Source organism: Rhinolophus ferrumequinum, chromosome 15 (assembly GCF_004115265.2).
Source record: "Rhinolophus ferrumequinum isolate MPI-CBG mRhiFer1 chromosome 15, mRhiFer1_v1.p, whole genome shotgun sequence".
Classification (NCBI taxonomy): domain Eukaryota; kingdom Metazoa; phylum Chordata; class Mammalia; order Chiroptera; family Rhinolophidae; genus Rhinolophus; species Rhinolophus ferrumequinum.
The window spans coordinates 4,572,629-4,591,370 of NC_046298.1; the positions used below are offsets into that span (position 1 = coordinate 4,572,629).

Here is an 18,742-nt window from a genome sequence, read left to right on the forward strand (position 1 = left end):
CCCTACGTACAAAAGAGAGTATGTGTCACACTTGCATAATTCAAAATAGAAAAACTACTAAACTATAAGTGTAAAGAAGACTTGACATTTTTGATTGATATATTTATTTGTGCGTCCTCTAATGCTTAAAAAAAAATAATACAAAACCTTACATTCTTGCAAAAGAATTTGTTTTTCACGTAGGAATGGCCCTGCCTTACTGGTACCCTAAGCACTAACTTGGATACAGTACAGTTCATATGTCAGCCCCAACCTCACCACCTTCAGGAAGTCCTCCGTGACACCCCCCACCAGGACCAGATGCAGAGGCTCCTCTCCGCACTTTCACCGCACCATGTACCTTCCCCCAGAAGCACTCACCACGGGTGCAATTTTCCCGCTGTTTGTATGATTCTCAAGGTAATACTACTCCCCAGCTCACCATCAGCTCCTCCGAGAAGACAATGCCCAGTTTGCTCACCAGCGAGCCCCTGCCTAACACAGCACCCAGAACATAGCAGGCGCTCAAGAAATCGTTGTTGAAAGGATGAATAGATTAATGACTGCATGAATGAATCAGAGATGCTGGTTCACATTACAGACGCAATCATCAATGAACCCAAAGGAACTGTCGCAGAGCTCCTGGGATGAGCGGATTCCATAGAGAATTCAAGGAGACCTTCCAGCAACCATGTACAAGATGCCTACTAAGAGCCGGGCCTGAGGGCACAGGATGAACACGACAGGCCTTATCCTCCAGCAGCTCAGCCCAGGAAAGACAAGACACATCAAAAACCCAATGCTTGGCAGCCGTTCCATGAGAAAACGGAGCCTCGGAGTGCTGGGGGAAGCTGAGGGAGCAGAGATGAACTTTAGCATGCTCCAGTGCCTCCGTGCCTGGTCTCCCCACGCTGTCCCTGAAGGTCAGGACGCTGCTGTCCCCAGCAGGTGTCACCCGGCCAGGTACAGTAGAGGCGCATGCCTCGGCTTTGTTTTTTCCTGATGATTAGAACTTGTATCCCCTTAGTGCCCAGCATACTGCGTGTGTGTTCTTGATACAACACACGGACAAAGCTCCTACTCCATGCCAGGCACGGTACCAGCCTGGGAACGAGTGACCAGGCCCTGGTCCCTGCCTTCAGCAAGGGCCGTGTCCAGCTCAATGGCTGGACAGGCGCAGCACTGCCTGCCCTTCAGGGGCAGTTTTTTCAAGTGCTACAATAATCAGGGAGGTTGCTGCTGGCATCTAGTGGGCAAGGCCAGGGGTGCCGAATGACCTGCAAAGAGCCGGTCCCTCAGAATGAAGAACTCCCCTGTTGTAAATGCCACCCTGAGGTTGGAAACCCGAGCACACATCCGTCAGCTATAAACACACCAAACCCCTGCCTTGACTTGCGTACAGCAGCTGGAGAGCAGTGAGCCAAAGTGCAGCCAAATCATCTATTGTCCCAAGAAGTGCGGTCTGCCAGACAGATGCAGCTTTGGCCCTTAGACACCTCCAGCTCCCCTCCAAACTCTCCTCCCCCACTTCCCAGGTCCTGCCTGCCTCCAGAGTGTGCTTAGTGCTCCTGAAGTCCTTGTTACTCAAAGTGTGGTCTGTGGACCAGCAGCCCCTGCAGTCCCTGGGTGCTCACAACACATGCAGACCGGCTGACCCCAAATCTGCATTTTCCCAAGATGCCAAGTGATCGGTATGCACTTAAAGTTTGAGAAGCACTGACCGAGGCCGTTCCGGGATAGCCTTCGGGGCACTTTTTGTTCAAAACTCCCCAGGAGGCAGAGTTGGCAGGGAGGTTCCATCCACCTCTGTTGCCTCCAGCCCCCGGCCCCATGTCCTCTGCATCCGGGCATAGCATCTTCACGGAGCGCAGAACAGGTACTACAGGTCAGGTGTGTGGCCCTTTTCTCCCTTCTCAGCTCAAAGGTGGGACAACGAGAGAGGGGTCCCCCATAACGACCCAAACTCGTGTCAGCCTTTAAGGAACCCAGTTGGGGAGATTCCCACTTCTGTCCCAGGTTAGTCAAGGGGTGACGTGTCGGTACAAAAGCATTCTTTTATGATTCCTGAGGGTCTTGCCAGCCTGAGAGGACTCCAAAATGAGTATAAAATAAGGGCTGAAATGTCCTCCTCTGAACACCTGTACCCCCAATACCTGTACCCCTAACACTAGGCTTAACTCGGGCATGCTCTGGAGTTTTTACCTAAGTCTCATTTCAGGCCTTCTCTTCCAACTAGACTGTAAGTTGCTGAGAAGACAGGTTGACTCCCTTTTGTAGACACTTCAAGCTCCAAAATACTGACCTAGGCACAGTGTCTGATACAAAGTCCTGGGGTAATGCTTGTAGGATGGGTGGGGTGGGATGAGTAGGAAGGGGAGGGAAGAAAGGTTGAACACAGCAACGCCCCTTCCCTCTATCAAGCACGTAAAAAGTGTTCCTATAGGGAGACATGTACAAGGACGTTCACTACAGCAAACGATTGGAAACAACCTGAATGCCCCTCACCAGGGGACTGGCTGCATAGACCATGCTGCACCTGTGCTGTGCAATGCCACGTAGTAGTTAATAAAGAATAAGGGGGATCTATGTACCAACATGAAAACCTCTCCAAGGCATAGTATTGTGTGAAAGAAAGGGAAGCTGCTGAATGATAGATCCAATATGGTACCATTTATTTTTTAATCAAAAATCCATATGACATTGTTTCTAAGGATACGCTTACGCCGTATTTCATCAAATCTAAGATACCATGGATTGTAAAATGCTCCATTACGCACCACTGAAAAAGAACACACAAAACACTATCAATTAAACCATGACAAGCCACCAATTGTAAGATTCATCTCGATTTCAGAGATGTTAAAGTGTGTCTTAGAATCTGTGAAACACGGCATTATGTAAACTTGTAGCAGGAGGTCTTGAAGCATGCAAGATGACCGCAATTAACCCGAGGGAGGTGGCAGAATTTAGCCTCAGCTATGAGTATATCTTTGAAATTCTGACAGACAGAATACACTGATGTGTTAGTGATATCCAATAACGTCGAACTTTTTTTAAAATAAAGAATGACCAAAAGCCTCACCCGTCTCTCACTTAAAGCAGCAGGAATAATACTGGACCAGGGCATGAGTCACAGGAGAAATAGGGACTTTCCACAGTGCTGAGTCAGGGTGGGGCCGTGTGGCCAGGATGCTGCAAAGCTTTGTAAAGAGGAGAAGGACGCGCTTAGGAATATCCAGTGGGGAAAGTGTCATGGAAAAAAGAAACAACGGAAAGAGAATTCGATTTGGGGAAACAATTCACAATCTACTCACAGACGAGCATCAGGGCTACTCGGGGGCCTGGGTTGTCCCCAAAAAAGGGTAGAAGGCACAGCCATCTACCCTTGCTGCTGTCTGCAACAGCAGTTTGGAAAGTCATGCTGCCATGCCGAACGCACCGCTCACAAGGGACCTCCTCAGACTCAAGCTTCTAATTCCGCCTTAATATCCAATTCTGTGTGTCAGGGAGAGCTGAACCTCGGCCTGCAGCAGCCGCGTCACCGTGCCCTGCGCACAAATAAAAATAGCTTTGGCGCTCGGAGCACAGGTTTCCTTGCCTTATCCTCTGGGGGTCCCAGGCCGCGCAGCCGGCGAATGGAAAGCTCGAGCGATATAAATACATAATGAACAAAGAGGCTCCTCAGAAGCACCCTTGACCTTCCTGCTTTCCTTGACTTCTCCCCTGCCTTTGTCCCCAGTGAAGCCGGAAATGAAATGACACCGTCAAGGGAGGTGACGGCCACAGGGTGCTTCCTTGCCAATCTCTCTCGTAGTCAAGCAGTAAATGGCGTTAATTGGAAGGATAACCTATCCAGTTCTCCGTTTATGCAAGTAAAGTTTTGGCAGCTCAGACCATGGTTTGAACAGCCACACCTGCCAGGGGCCAGGCCTCGCGTCTGCCCAATTTGCTCTCTGTTCCTACAATCTGTGGCCTTACAGCACAAGCCCACATCATCTCCCAGAAAAAGGGGGGCAAAACCAAAACCAAAACCCACACAGCAACCTGACACAGCCCCAAGCTCCAAGCAAAACGGAACGGCTCCCACTCCCCACACAAATCTGTACAGAAAACCTCCCCTTCCATAAATGGGGACTGTCTCCAAAATGTGACTTTGCAGCAGCAGCCGAGCCAGCCGGTGATGCAAAGGGCGTTTGCCATCGGCCCCTCCAGACCCGCTTTCTCTGCCCGGCTCTGTGCCCTGGGAGGCGGACAAGCAGGGTCTTCTGCCTCAGGTGTCCTGTGCGGTTCAGCCAGTGGTCCCAGCAGAGACGGGGATGGCCAGGAGGTGACAGAGCAGGAGGGTAAGTGTTCTCCTGGCCTGCTCCCTGGCTTGCTGCAGGTTGCAGTGTGCCTCTCCTGCCGCTGCTCTCTCCAGGGCCCGGTCAGCACCCCCCGTTAGGTGCTGGACCACCACTGTCACTGGGACGTTCCCAAAATGCTCCCCGTCCCTGCTGGCTGCCCCTTACCCTGTCCACCTCTAGAAAGGGCCCTTTATTAAATGCTCAGTTACGGAGTTAGAGCATGCCATCTGTTTTCTGTTGGGACCGTGACGAAGGCGGTGTCCTTTAAACAATTTTTAAGTAAATATGTTGACAAGTTGTTTGTTAAGACTGTAACAAAAAGATGATAGAGAAAACAGTGTAAAATATAGCATCAGTGAGAACGAGAGATGGAGAAATCAGTGACAACAGGTGTGGCCGGCAGCAAGGCCGCAGAGGGCAGGGCCTTTTTAATGACTCACTCCCCCCACCACCCGGTCCCCAGCCCCTGCCCTCTGTGGCCTGGCTGTATGGCTGTCCGTGACTGTGGCATGTCTCCCTGCAGCTCGGCCACTCCTTCCACGGGGAAAACAGCCAGCCCGGTGCCAGCCCACAACATGGTACCTTCTAAAGGCCAGCTCCAGGTCTCTTACTTGCCACCCCATGGGTGCTCCTGAAATCCCACCCCAACCCCCTAGGGTCTCTTTCCCCTGGACGACAGTGGGCTCCTGGGGGCAGAACCCAGCTGTATTTATCTGGCTCCATGCACATCCCAGGCTGACTCACCCCTTTATCATCTGTCTCCCCCTAAAACAAAAGCTCCCTGAGGGCAGGGCCTGGCCCAGAGCAGGGACTTAATAAAAAATTGAAGGTCTCAAACACAGTGTCCCTGTCCTCTGGAAAAGCAGGAGGCACCCCTAGTCTGTTCTGAGGTCTCTGTTCCCCGCCCCCAAGAAGCAGGTGTGAGGAAGGTAAGGTTTGGTGGCGTCTGACGAGGAGGAGTCTCCAGACCAATGGAGATTGCCTACAAGGATTGCTGGTTCTCAGCCCCCCAAGGGAGTGACCAGGGGACACACAGGTCACTTCCAACAGATCATTTAATAATAGCTCCTGAGCAACGACGACGTGGCAGGCCAGAGACAGTGCGCTCAAGATGGTCACCTTCTACAGCAAAACAATCATCGAAAAACAAAGCAAAAGAAATTGGAAATAACAAGAGCTGCCATGCAGGAAATCAAATGGGGTGGTCCGATAGAGAGTGGAGGAGAACAACTTTAGCTGGGGCGGGGTGGCAAAGAGGGCCGCTTTCAGGAGGTGACATTGCAGCAGGAGGTGAAGGAGCTATCCCAGTGAAACCTGAAACGGCCTCCAGGTGGACGGGGGGAGGTGCAAAGGCCCTGTGGTGGAGATTCGTCCAAGGCTCAGGAGGGAGAGCCGACTAGGAGGAAGTGAAACCAGGTCAGTGGGGTGCATTGGTTCTAAGTGCAGCGGGAGAGGGGCAGTCAGGTAGAGCTGCCCTGGCAACAGGTGCTGGGAAGGGCCTGGGAGGCCACGGGCAGGCATCTCTCCTCCCCAGCCCCCCACTGCCTGGCCCTCGGCCACCTCCCTCCCCACTTTCTCACCACGCAGCCCCTACCGGCCCTCAGAGGGGTCAGATGTGCTGGGACAGATGTGACCTCATCATGCCTGTCACTGACATGCACAACCACTTCCAGCAGCCCAGGTGGTGGGTGGGTGGGGGCAAGGGCCAGGGGGTGCATGCCCACCCCCCAAGCCAGTCTCCATCCTTCTACCTGCCCAGCTGCCTCACCGCCTGTCTTCCCAGATGCTCCCCCGACCCCAGAACAATGATGCCATTCCAAAGACAGCCAAATTCTAGCCAGTCAACTCCAAAATAAAACTGTTTAACACAAAATGAAGCATTTTATAATCCCCTGTACATTCTTTCCCTGAGCTGGCAGTTTAAAAACACTGCCAAAACACTCAACCAATCGTTTCGCTTTATTTTAGACCAGCGTCAGAGTTAAATTTCAGATTTCCTTGCTCTTTGCCTGTTCCACATCCCTCCCAACCCCCAGCCTTTATGAAGCCCCACCCCAGCCGTAAGGCCTGGCCAGGCTGGTGCAGCCGAGAGAGGAAGACGGGTCCCCTGCTGGCTGCACTCCTTGAATCTCACGCCCAGCAGCCAGCAGGAGATAAATTGGGTTGGTTTCTCATTTTGTTTGGGGATGTTTTTCATTTTTCTGTGTGAAGGTGTCATTTTAGGGATGCCAATCACAGGATCTCGGGGTTCAGAGGAACCTGAAGTGTTGACCACTGCCGGCCCTTTGACCCCATCTCTACATCCCACTGCCCCACCCCTGCATCCGTCTGATGTGTCCATCTCCAGGCTTTTAAAAGGCTCTCGCCACCAGGAAGTTGCTCCTTATACGTGGGGTCCCTGTGGCTTCTGGAATTGGTCCTGGTTCTGTCTCTTGGAGCAGCAAGATTAATGGACACAGGGATCAGGGTCTCCTCCCCACTCTCCCACTGCTTTGCGTGGAGCTCCCACTGGATAGCCTCATCCAGAGGTGATGATAAAACTGCCAACCACTGGTTCACCATCACAGGAACGGACAGCAGCGGAACTGGTGGGACTGGCCGAGCTGCGGCCTATCCCTAACGTCGGCTCACCTACTCTGGGATCTTGGCTGCCGGAAGTTAAATGACCCAAGCTCCTTCCTTCTGCCACACCATCTGTGCTCCCTTCTTCTGCTAGCAGCACCCTGGTTTCCTCTGGGGAACACTCTGGGTCTGCCATGCGGAACACGTGTCCTGGCCTGAGCCAAAAGCCAACGTAGCTCCTCGCGGCCGGGAGATGCAGGAAGACTGGGTCCTGCAGCTTTCACCCGAGTCCCTGGACTCAGCCGCACCCAAAACTAGTCCTACATCTCGATTTCTATTCCCATGAGCCACTAGCTCCCCTGCTTGGCATAAGCACGTTAGGGTTTGATTTTCTGACACCGGCCACCAAGAATCCTAACTTCCCAACTTGCAAGCATGACTTTGAGGCCTCCCTTTCTGTCTTCCCTTGACTCCCTCTCCTGCTGTGGTCTCTCTGGCAACGCGTGGAACAGAGCAATTATCTCCTTCATCCTGCTGAGGCGGACGCAGCCACGGTGTCCACCAACAATTCTGGCAGTGACCTGGCTACTTGTGTCACTCCCTCCGTACTGCTCGTGCGGGGTTGACCAAGTCCGCAGCTAGACCACAGAGGGAACCAACCCGTTCTCTAGAACCAAATAACGACAGATAGGTCAATTCGGAATCTCCCGGCCCAAGTCAGTGAGGGGCCAGCTGTTTCTAAAATGCAAGCTCCCGAAGGCCAAAAGTGGTATCTGTTTCATTCACTGCTCTATCCCCCGTGTCTAGAACACTTCCTCGCTCAGAGTAGGTGCGTGGAAAAGTATTCTGTGAATGAAAGAATGAATCCACGCCAGGCGATGCTCTCGTTCGAAGGCCCTCTGGCCGTTTGCTTGGTTCTTTGGGGGACCTGGAGCTGTGCACTAAGGGACATGGGAAGAGGTCATCGATGGTTGTCAGCTATGATAAAGGACTCTCGTAGAACAACTCTCCTCTCGTTACCTTTTACCCCCAAATCAGGCCAGGATGCCGCTGGAGGCTTTTCCTATCTTCACCTACAGGCATGTCTCAAAGCCTTTTCTAACTTCCAAGTGGAGGTGACCGAGACTGATTTCTCAGGGAACACAACTTTCAGATCTTTACACCCAACAAGATTCGGAAATAGCACCAGCACCTCCAGAAGGAAAGCAACAGGGCTAAGGAGCTTTGGTCTCTGTGTTTCCTACCCATCTCACGGAGGTAAGAAGGGACATGGATGAAAGAAATTGTAGGCCTTGATGGGAGAGAAAAAGCTGTGGCTGTTGACCAAAACTCCATGTAACTCGCCCTGAGTTTGCTCGGTGACAGTGAGGTTTTCGTAGTCAGACAACTAAGTTCATGAACTCATCCTAGAAAAAGTGCTACACACCTCACTGCTGAATATCACTACGGTCACCTTCGAAGTACTCCCCTGGGGAAGCTATGCACCCACACCAGTGCCTAGTCCACCCTTCAAAGCAATTTTGGAACTCTTTCTGGAATGGCCATCAGAGCTGTCGTCGTGTTACCCTTGATGTCCTGAATGTCATCAAATGTTTTCCTTTCAGTGTTTCCTTTATCTTTGGGTAAAGAAAGAAGTCAGTGGGGGCCAGATCAGGTGAGTAGGGAGGGTGTTCCAATACAGTTATTTGTTTACTGGCTAAAAACTCCCTCACAGACAGTGCCGTGTGAGCTGGTGCATTGTCGTGATGCAAGAGCCATGAATTGTTAGCAGAAAGTTCAGGTCGTCTAACTTTTTCACACAGCTTTGTCAGCACTTCCAAATAGTAAATTTGGTTAACTGTTTGTCCAGTTGGTACAAATTCATAATGAATAATTCCTCTCGTATCAAAAAATGTTATCAACATTGTTGCAACAAGTTCATGAACTTAATTGTCGTACACATGTCCCATATTTTGGGGGTTTGGGGGGTGCTTATTACTGAAATACCTACAGAATCAAGAGGAGAAACCTTACTAAGATTTTAGAAGCTGACAGGGAATGTGACTTCTTGCTAACACCACTGTCCCAGGACCAGGATGCAGAGCTGTAGTATAGCAGACTGGCTTCACAGACCCTGTCCATACAACCTGGGCACCTGAGCCCTCAGCTACAAGGACTAACCCAGTGGTCACCTAGCCTCTCGCCAGCCTTGCCCAAGGCCTGGACACGATGCCTCGGAGGCCCAGCAGCAGAGGGATGTCACCAGGGCATGACTTGCCCCTTTTCAAGAGCTCCACCCCCAAAGGACCACGAGGTAGAGGTTTGGGGGAGGGAAGGTGGGACCCCCCCCCAAGGTGGGGGCACAACCTCCACAAAGTTATAAGCATTCAAGGTCAAAGTCTCTCCTGCACAAGAAGCAAACAAAGAAAAGTCCAGTCTAAATGGTGTGAGGTTGGTGAGTCTGGAGAACTCAGCAACGGCAGACTTCATGTAGGGTCCCCCCACCTTCCCCGACAAACAGCCACTGGGCCATGCAGGAGCTGTGCAAAGGCCCCACCCATCAGAGAACAGGTGGGTGCCCAGGAGCCAGCACCAGTGCTCTGACCACCCCGGGGGCTGCCCTGCCTCCTAAGAATTATAAAATGCCCCCTGGGGCTGAGGGGAGTGCCAGCTCAGCCATGACCTCCCCATGTGACCTTGGCCAGGTCCCACATCACGGAAGAGCCTGCCCAGTCAGTGCTTTCAGATACCCTGGGGCTTCCTGGAGGTTTGGGGTTGGGGTGAGGGAGTGACAGGTGGAGCTCAGAACCTGCCAAACCCGTTAACAGAGAGCTCTGCAGTTATCTGCTTTATACACTGGTTGTGTTTGAGAATAAGGTTGGAAACCACTGAGCTAGATGACCTTTGAGGAATCTGCTTCCCTAAAATTCTAAGATGCAATGATGACACGCTATCAAAAGCAAAGTGAATGGACTGAACAGCCGATGCCTGACAATCTGGCATTTGATGCAACTAGTTTGCTCCTTATATCTGCCTGCACATACTTCCTTCCTCCTAAAGAAGACATCCGTGTTTCCTGGCCACCGTCCCGGGGAGCCCCTCCCCAACTCTCAGGGGTCTGTATGGAGTTGCCCAACTCCGGCCACCCTCAGCCTTGCTAATACGCATGTCTGTCCCCCCTGGACAGTGTGGCCTTGGGAGTTGAGCCTCGGTCATGACTGCTCCACCAGGAGTTACCCTTAGGACTTCTGTCCTGACAGTCAGAAAGACTTAGGAGGGTGCAAGCCCGGAGGTGCTGGGACACCTCTGCGTCTGCAGGCGTGTTGATGGGGTTTGTGGAGACGACCTTCGAGGGCTGGAGGGACTTGAAAGCAGCCTTCTCAGTTCCTCTAGCCACTGAGTCTACTTTTTCCTGTTTGTCATTTTGTATTGAGTCTCTATGCAGATAGCACATTATTAACTGAGGACCTGCTGTGTGCCCGGCAACCAAAAGGGTCATGGTGACTTCCTCCTCCAGCTAGGTTATACGTTCCTTGTTAACAGAACTCTCCTACACACACCCACTCACACACACAGGCACATAATAGGTATAATACTTGCTGATGTGACATGTGCCTTCTGGAACTTCCGAGCTGAAACGGATGCCAACAGGCTGGACCCAGACCACACGAGGAATGTACCTGCAACCAGCCTGAAGGCCAGCTAGGGGTGTGTCTTTTCCTCCCAGGACCTAGAGGCCCTGCTGGGTGTCCAACCACAGGAAGCCAACAGATGCTTTGGCTGCTTCCAGAAAAGGTGCAGAAACCAGGGCCCAGCCTGGTGGGGGCAGCCCAGGCCCCTCCCTCCCCAGAGCGTCTCCACTGAGGCTCGTCCTGGGGGGTGTTTGCACCAGAAGCAGCCCCAATATCAGGCATCACCCCTGGAGCCCACGCTGGCCCACCCTTGGACACCGAAGAACCCAGAAGGTACAGTGATTCAGAAAACCACCAAGGTGGTCAAGCTGGCTGGGTGGGAAAGAAGCAAAAGCCCCCCTCCATGGTGGAGAGCAATCAGAAACCACAAGGAATGCACAGCACACATTTCCTCCTGTGGAAACCAAACGACAGGTGGCTTCTTCCCACCTTGGCCCCGCCTTCTAACTGTTCCTCTGGTGTCCACTTTTGGAAAGGCCTGCAGGCCCCACAATGTGCTAATAGCATTCCTCTACACAATCAAGTCAAGGGGACACATTCTGTAAACCTGCAGACTCACCGGAGGTGAATCACAGCACCAGCATTTTTTCAGACAACTGCCCTCCACGTTACTGCCGGGAGCCCGGGCGCAGCTGCCCAAGCCCAGACAGAACCACAGTCCCATGCAGCTGCCGGCTGCCCAGGCACCTTCCGATGGGGACTCAGAGCGCAGGGCACAGCACTTCGGGGACGGTTTCACACGGGCCACCGGCCAGGCAGACCACCTGGCCCATCGCGTCTCTTCCCAAGGCAGCGTGCTAGCAGGCCAACACACACAGCCGGCATCTCCCAGGACGGTTGTGTGGAATGACATCTCTATACATTGAAACACCTTTCAAAGACACTAGGAAAGGCGGCTTCGGAAAGGCGGCTGATGACGCTTCATCTTACATGTCAAAGAACGCTTTTGTGACGAGACTGCTTTCTCCACTGAGTTATTTTTCATCTAAATAAACAGTAACCCCACCCTAGCACCCAGCACAGTCCCCGTGCAGACTCCATGTGCAATAAATGTTTGTTGAATGAATAAACCATCTCTTCCTGCTCTTAACTCCCCCTTCTGATTATTCCACATTAACTGAAGACCTACTATGCCCGAAGCCCATCTCATACCTCAAAGCCCTTTATCCATGGCACCTCCAGTGTCTGCCTTATTGCAGATACCTCTGTCCTTCACAGAGGGACAAGATCAATAAACGTTTACCTAGCACCTAGCCACAGGCCAAGGCAACCCTGGGGACAGAGAAGAGAGCAAGACCTGTAGTCCTGGCATCAAAGACACACATCGTCAACAGTGAATGGGCTGGCAAACTTTTGATCTTTGCCAACGTGGTAGGTAAAAAAATGGTACTTGCCTGTGGTTTAAATGTACAGGTCTCTTATTATCTACAGGAACTTCTGAATCTTTCTAAATGTTTACGATCCCACTAGTATTTCTTTTTCTGATTCCATTTCTGTCCTTTGCACATGGGATATGTTCAAAATACCTAAAAACCAACCAATCCAAGCGGGCGCGGGCCTCGGGCAGCCCGGCCTTCGCCCTGCATTCTGCTGATTTATTGGTTATTTTCCTAGTGTCGGTAGGAGTGCTTTACACATTAAGGGAAATATCTTTTGCCTGTGATATGTGTCTTTGGTTTGATTTATTGTGGTTTGGGCAATGCAGAAATGTTTTATTTTTATGTAGTTGAATATTTGTCTTTTGTTTTATGGCTTCTGGGTTTAGGGTTATATTTAGAAAAGGCTTCCCCTCTCTGACACTATTATATGTTTTTTAAAACTCACTTGTTTTCTTTTAGTATTTTTAAGTTTTCTTTCTTATGTTTAGATTTCCGATCCACTGGGGATTTGTTTGGTGTTAAGAGGAGGAAGGAATCCAATTTCCTTTTTTCAGGATGGTTGCCCTCTTCGTCCCAACCCCAATTACTGAGTGACCTGCAGTGACACTTTCCTCCTACACTACATTTCCATCTATTCGGGGTCCATGTCTGGTGTCTGCCATTCCCCTGGTCTGTCCCTCACCACTTACAATTCCGCAGCTTCAGAACATGTTTTAAAATCTGACCTGGTTACCAGCCCTGTCCGTCATTCCTCTTCTTTGGAATTTTCCTTCTATCCTTACGTGGTTAGTCTTCCTTAGGAACTTTCGAATCAGCTCATCCGTTTCTGCATCAATCCCATCATCCCTTTCATTGGCTAAGGGTAACAGGTAATTTAGGGGACACTGACATATTTACGACATTAGCTCTTTCCACCCAAGAATAAGGTCTGCCTTTTCATTTATCTAAGTCTCTTTTGTGCCCCCACCCCCCACCCCCGCTCCCGTAGTTGATTCTGTTTGTCCCCCCCCCACAAACATCTAGATATTACTTCCTCGGTTGGTTCCCTGGTCTTCATACATGCTGGGCTACCGGAAGTGGGGCCCTTTCTTGCTGGGTGTTTTCTAGCTGGATGCTCTCTGCCTGCAGGAAACATCTTCCAGTGGGGTTATTAATTGGGCTCGAGCCCCCAAGCCTTTTGCCCTGTGAGACAACGGCTGACAACCAGGTGCTGTGCACGCTCCCACGGGCCGAAGGCACTCGTGCCCTGCACCTGTGCTCTTGGCAGAACACGGCCAGCGGCTTGCCTGTGCCCACTGTTTTGCCCAAATGGAACCAGTACGAGGGACGCCCCACGCAGTATGGCAGGGAAGGCCCTACCCACACAATTGGAGCAAGAAAAGGGCCTGAGCCGGCACACAAAGGCGAGCTCTGGCCAGCCGGCAGATAGGGATACGGCTGGCCAGGGTGCAGCCTCCACGCAGCCCAGCCCTGTAATTAGGGCCCACAGGTCACTCTGGCCACAGCTGAACAAACCAGGGTGTAATTAACTTTCCACCCGGCTTTTTACACAGCAGCATTTCACCTTCGCCAGAAAGGGGGGGCCTGCCCTTCCAGAGGGGCTGGGGACACACTCCTTGGTCCCAATCCTCGGGAAGGTGGGGCAGCCGAAGGGTGAGCAGCGAAATTAACCCACAGGGAGCAGGTGTTTTTGCTGTTGCTATTTGAACAAATTCCCCTCCGCTTATTTTTTTAACTTGAGCATTCAAAAAAGCTAGAGGTTAGGTGGAAATGGCTCACCAGGCCCAATCTATGTTCAGACCTCGACGCTTCGCTCACGCTCTGTCACCGTAAGCAAGATCCCCACCTCTCGGAGTCTCCGTTGCCCAGTGCGTAAAATGGGGAGGAATGGTGAAAAATAGGACTGCCTGCTGGGATTGTGGTGAAGATTCCTTCACTCAACAAGCATGTATCAAGCACCACTGTGAGCCAGGACACGACAGGGAACGAAACAGACACTGCCCTTGTCCTCGCGAAGCCCAGTGGTAGTGGGGAGATGGGCAATACACACGCTGGAAACCGCCACAGAATAATCACGGACTCGTCACTGGTGAGTGCTGTGGGCTGTGTGTGGCGTGGGGGCTGCAGAGGCCACGCCCCAGGGCAAGTCCCACAGGGCCTGACACGGAGCAAGTGCTCACTGTGCAAAGTGTCAGGACTGCAGCCCATGGGTGAGCCCCTGGAGGGGCAGGCAACCCGTGTACTTCAGGGCTGCCCCTGCCGCCCGGCGAGGAGCCTGGCCTGAGTCGGAGAGCAGGGAATGGGGCCTGAAGAGAACAAGCCAATTCTCAGCTCCAACCTGGACCTGAAGGCGATTTCTGTCCTTTGGAGCGAGTGCCTGGAGCCCACAGTTAGAGACCTCAGTCCTGCTAAAGAGACTCCCTACCTAGAACGGAAACCCCAATCATACCAGCCTGGGACCTCCAAAGCCCTGGGCACCTGCCACGTCCCAGGACTGACACACTGCGCACCGTCCCTGAGAGTCAGGAGTGTCGCTAGTAGGCAAGTCGGGTCTAAAGCATGACAACAGCATAGTCCAGCCCCCACATGTCTGCGGGGGCCGTCAGCCTCATCGGTGGGGACCAACGCGGCGGTCGGTCTAAATAGAAGGTAGTCTTTGTGCCAGAAAGTGGTAAAATCTTCCACCCAAGTCCAGACTGGAGGTCCACGGGTACCCTGCTTCAATGAGCACATAAAAAATTGGGATCAGTCCCAGGGAAGACCAACCTTTCATACCTGCCTCCATGGCGCCCCCGAAGTTCCCAGAGACCCTTTCTAAAGCAGCTGAAGTCCTCGAAAATGATGGAAAGCACCCCATGCAACCGCTTCTAGAACTCAAATGTGCTTGGCCAACACTGCACAAATTGCGTCAACGTAACTTCAGCTTGCTCCCTGTTCCGACACTACGGGCGCTGGTGGGACCGGAATTAGTGGCAACTTTGTATCATCGGTTCAGACGGTCACCAAATGGTCCGGTTACTTCCTCACATGGTGCCCACAAACGATGCTCTAGCAAGTCAGCCTTTATCTGCTCTGTTGCAAAACTCCGTATCGATGGGCATATTGGTCTAAATGTGGTATCTTTACAGTCGATGGACCAGAACCAACAACCCAAGTCCCATCCACTTGAGCACTGCTGTTTAAAAGGAGGGTTCCAAACAAAGCAGAAAATGTTCAGTAACAAATGCCGAACACAAAACGCTAAGTGCCCACGACTCCAAGCATGTAAACACTTGTTACCCTGTGGGCAGGGGCTGGAGGGGGACAAAGAGAAACCAAACAGCTGTCGGGACATAAGCGTCCACCGAGCCCACCGAGCCGGCTGCTTCTTGCTTGTTTCATTTCGGGTCCTAAAGACGCAATGTCTGATGCCTGGTGGATTTAAGGTTGGTTTCTCCTTAGGTACGAATGAGAGACAGTGAGAGAGAAATATGGACAGGACTGGTTGGAGTTGTCTGCATTTCCTTTTTTTTTTTAAGGAGGGCACAGCTCACAGTGGCCCATGTAGGGATCGAACCAGCAACCTTGGTGTTATTAGCACCGTGTTCTAACCAACTGAGCTAACTGGCCGCCCCTGAGTTCTTGAAGTCCCCGTTTCAACAACTTCTCCAGGACCTGGCATTGCCACTCCTGCTGAGGGACAATGGAGAGGCACCTTCTCAAGATCCAGAACCTCTGGAAGTGAGGGTTCTTGGGTGCAGAGAGTCCCAGCTCCGGGGGGAAGGGGGTCTTCCTTACAAATGCAATCACCGCCACTCTAGCAGGAGGCACTCCCCTTCCATGGTGACCATCTCAAACCTCAGAAAAATATCTAGACCTCACAGCTATTCACCCCGATTCTGAGGGAACGAGGCACCCCCCCTCAACTGTGACAGAAAGAGCCCAGCGGTCACTCTGCTAAAGTCGTTTTAGAGAAGAACCACATTCAAGATCACCACCACAAACACACCCACCCCCTTCACACAGCCTCATCCCAACCTCCCCAGAACACACCTGCTTGGGGGCGGGGAGGGGGTGCCGCCTCCACATTCCAGGGGTGACAGCCCTCTCTGGGGTGTTTTCAAGAATCAGACCATGGGATTGACAGGTGTCACTGCCCTCAGGCCCCAAATTCTCCACAGCAGGGAGGGCCCACCTTCCCTCTAAACAGGACTCATTTGTTCCCTCAGAAACATCTGCTGAGCGCCCGGAGCACATCCGGCCTCAGCAGACCATGACCCTCTCTGAAATGGTCTTTGCTGGGCTGTCGAGTGTCCACTTCACCCTCCAGGGTGTATGTCCCATGTGTCCACCCAATAGCCCCACGGACACCTCTGAGAACAGGTTTGAAAACCAGTGCACAATCGAAGGGTGTGGAGGTGTCCTAGGCAGGGACCTATTTTGAATAATACACATGCAATCCCAGCGGTTTATCCTGTCACTGAGTAATCCTAAGAACCTCTGACACGGGGGAAAGAACTCCTCATTTATCTCTTCCGTCCTTGTCTGGGAAACTCCCAGACTGGGTCACAGCTTTACTGGGTGGTAATGAATTTCTCAGTGATGCTCTGAGACCAGATCTTTTCCATACTCTTTCTAGGAATTTCTGACTTCCTTCCAATGCTCCAGGTTTGGGGGATATTCCTGGTTCCCACGTCCCCACGGAGGTCGTCAGTGGGGTCCCGTCAGGAAGCAAGTAGGAATATTGGTACATACCACCAGCCTCAGTAAGGATGGCTGCAGACCCTGCAAATGGGCCGCCATGATTTCAGCCAAAGTCTGAGGCTGTAGAGAGAAGAAACTGCCACGGGGAAGAGAAAGCTGCTCGGGACCGAAGCACAATTAGCTACCACTTCTTATTTCTAGCACAGACCCCCCCCCCAAAGTCTCACATTTTCCTTCTCCACCTAGAAATGCTGCCATTCTCAAACGTGTGGCCGGAAACGTAAAAAGCTCCTTGATTCAAGAGAACTGGAGGGAGGGTCAGCCGTAACAGTGCTGGGGATGGGACCCCACTGCAAGAGCTACAGACTCAACAAAGTGACACTTAGCAGGGGTCCTGAGGGGCCCTGCTCTAATAACTAGACGTTTCGGAAATAAAGAGCATGGCTTTTAATTAGAAGATCAAGTCATTGATTGTTTTAAAAGTTGAGTGACAACATTTCATTCTGTTATAGTGTTAGCATCCACCTCAGTTCTTGGCTAAAGGAAGAAATACACCAGCATCTGTGATTTTCTCAAGTAGGGCAGAGTCCATAGCCCAGGGTCCTGAAAACGTCCTGGCTCGGCCACCAAAATCACTAAGTGACCTCAGTAGAACAATCACCTTTTCCTCTCAGTGCCTCAGAATTCTAAGATTATAAGTCAGCCATCGCCTCTGCCCCTGGTTGAAATATCACAAATTCCAAAAGACTGGGGTTTGACTTGGTGAGGCCTAAGAAGTTCAAGTCTGTAAGAGTCCTCTTGGACACATTGTTTGGGGTATCTGTTCCCTTCAGAGGTTGACAAGCACTTGGTCTAGCCAGGGCTGTGCAGGTACGAGCATCACTAGAGGGAAAGTCATAGCAGTTCCCCTAAACACTTGGCTTTCAAACTTCCACGATGGTATGAAAGGTAAGGGAAGTGAGGGCTTTGTATACCAACCTACTTCCTACCAACAAATTTACCCCCCCAAAACAGGAGGCAAGCCCCCTTTGGAACACAGGTCTGGGATTTTAGGGCCTCTCTCCACAAACAAGCATCCAAAAAGTTTCATCAACAATCACGATAGAAGGAGGTATCTGGAGGTAACTGTGTAAAGAACACAGATGTTTCAGACTCCCTGCTCAGACCCCTGCATCATGGTTGCCACCCCCCAAGGAATGCACATGCCCCTGTTCCCTAATTCCCCCACCCACCCACCCCACCCCCAGTGCCCCAGACATATAATCACATATAACCCCTGAAGTCTTAAATCACTCCTATAAAGCCGTGGCCTTGCCCGCCTTCTCTGAGGCACTGAGAAACAGAATAGGTCTAGCAGTTCCCAGCCACTCAGAGACGAGGGAGGCCAAGCACAGAAGTGGAAGTGGGTCCTTTTTTGCACGGGCTCTTCTTGGCCTGTGACATTCTCCCCGTCCCATCACAAACCCGGCCTCAGGGCTCCCTCCTTCACGCAGCTTTCCACACTTAAGCTGCTTAACTTTGCACTAACAGCCTTTTAATTGCCGGGTTTCCAAAACGCCTTCCAGAAATCCGGGAGACAGACCCGTCCACTTACGGCCCACGTGGTACGGAGTACAGACGAGGGGAGCAGGGACATGGCGCCCCCACCGAATTCCTGCCTGCCGGAAAGCTGTTGCTTTTATGTTTAATTGTATTTAAGAGGCGGATACAGGGTACCCAAGATACCACAATAAAATGACATTAACTGTAAAATTACATTATTAATTCTTTAATCTCACTTGAGGCTTCAAGCTGTTGCTATGTCCAATTATCCATATAACCACCTGTCAGAATCCCGGGGCTATTTAGCATTACCTCCAGGACAGCGGTGGGCCCGGTGCTCCGTCAGGTCTGCCAGAGACTCGAAGTCCTGCTGACAGTGATCGCAGGTGTAAATTGACTCATCTTCCATGTCTTCATCGTCCTCATTTCTCTCTTCTTGACTTGTCACGCTGTTCCTGTCTTCCAGTGCACGGCTGCTTTTCTGATCACACCCGGGCTCTCCTTCTAGGCCTCCTGCCAACAGAAAGGATACAGTCATGTCAGCTGACGGGGTCTTGGGAAAGAAAGGATTTGAAAAGCATTG

General features: G+C 51.7%; 1 protein-coding gene across 2 annotated transcripts in view; it reads right to left on the reverse strand.

Annotated features, from left to right (window-relative positions):
* ZNF423 (zinc finger protein 423) overlaps window positions 1–18,742 on the reverse strand; it is a 301,853-nt gene that overhangs the window by 180,537 nt on the left and 102,574 nt on the right. For both annotated transcript variants that reach the window (XM_033128814.1, XM_033128813.1), the window contains one exon: window positions 18,472–18,672. In XM_033128814.1, the coding sequence (XP_032984705.1) occupies window positions 18,472–18,672 (201 nt within the window). The remainder of the gene's footprint in view (window positions 1–18,471; window positions 18,673–18,742) is intronic.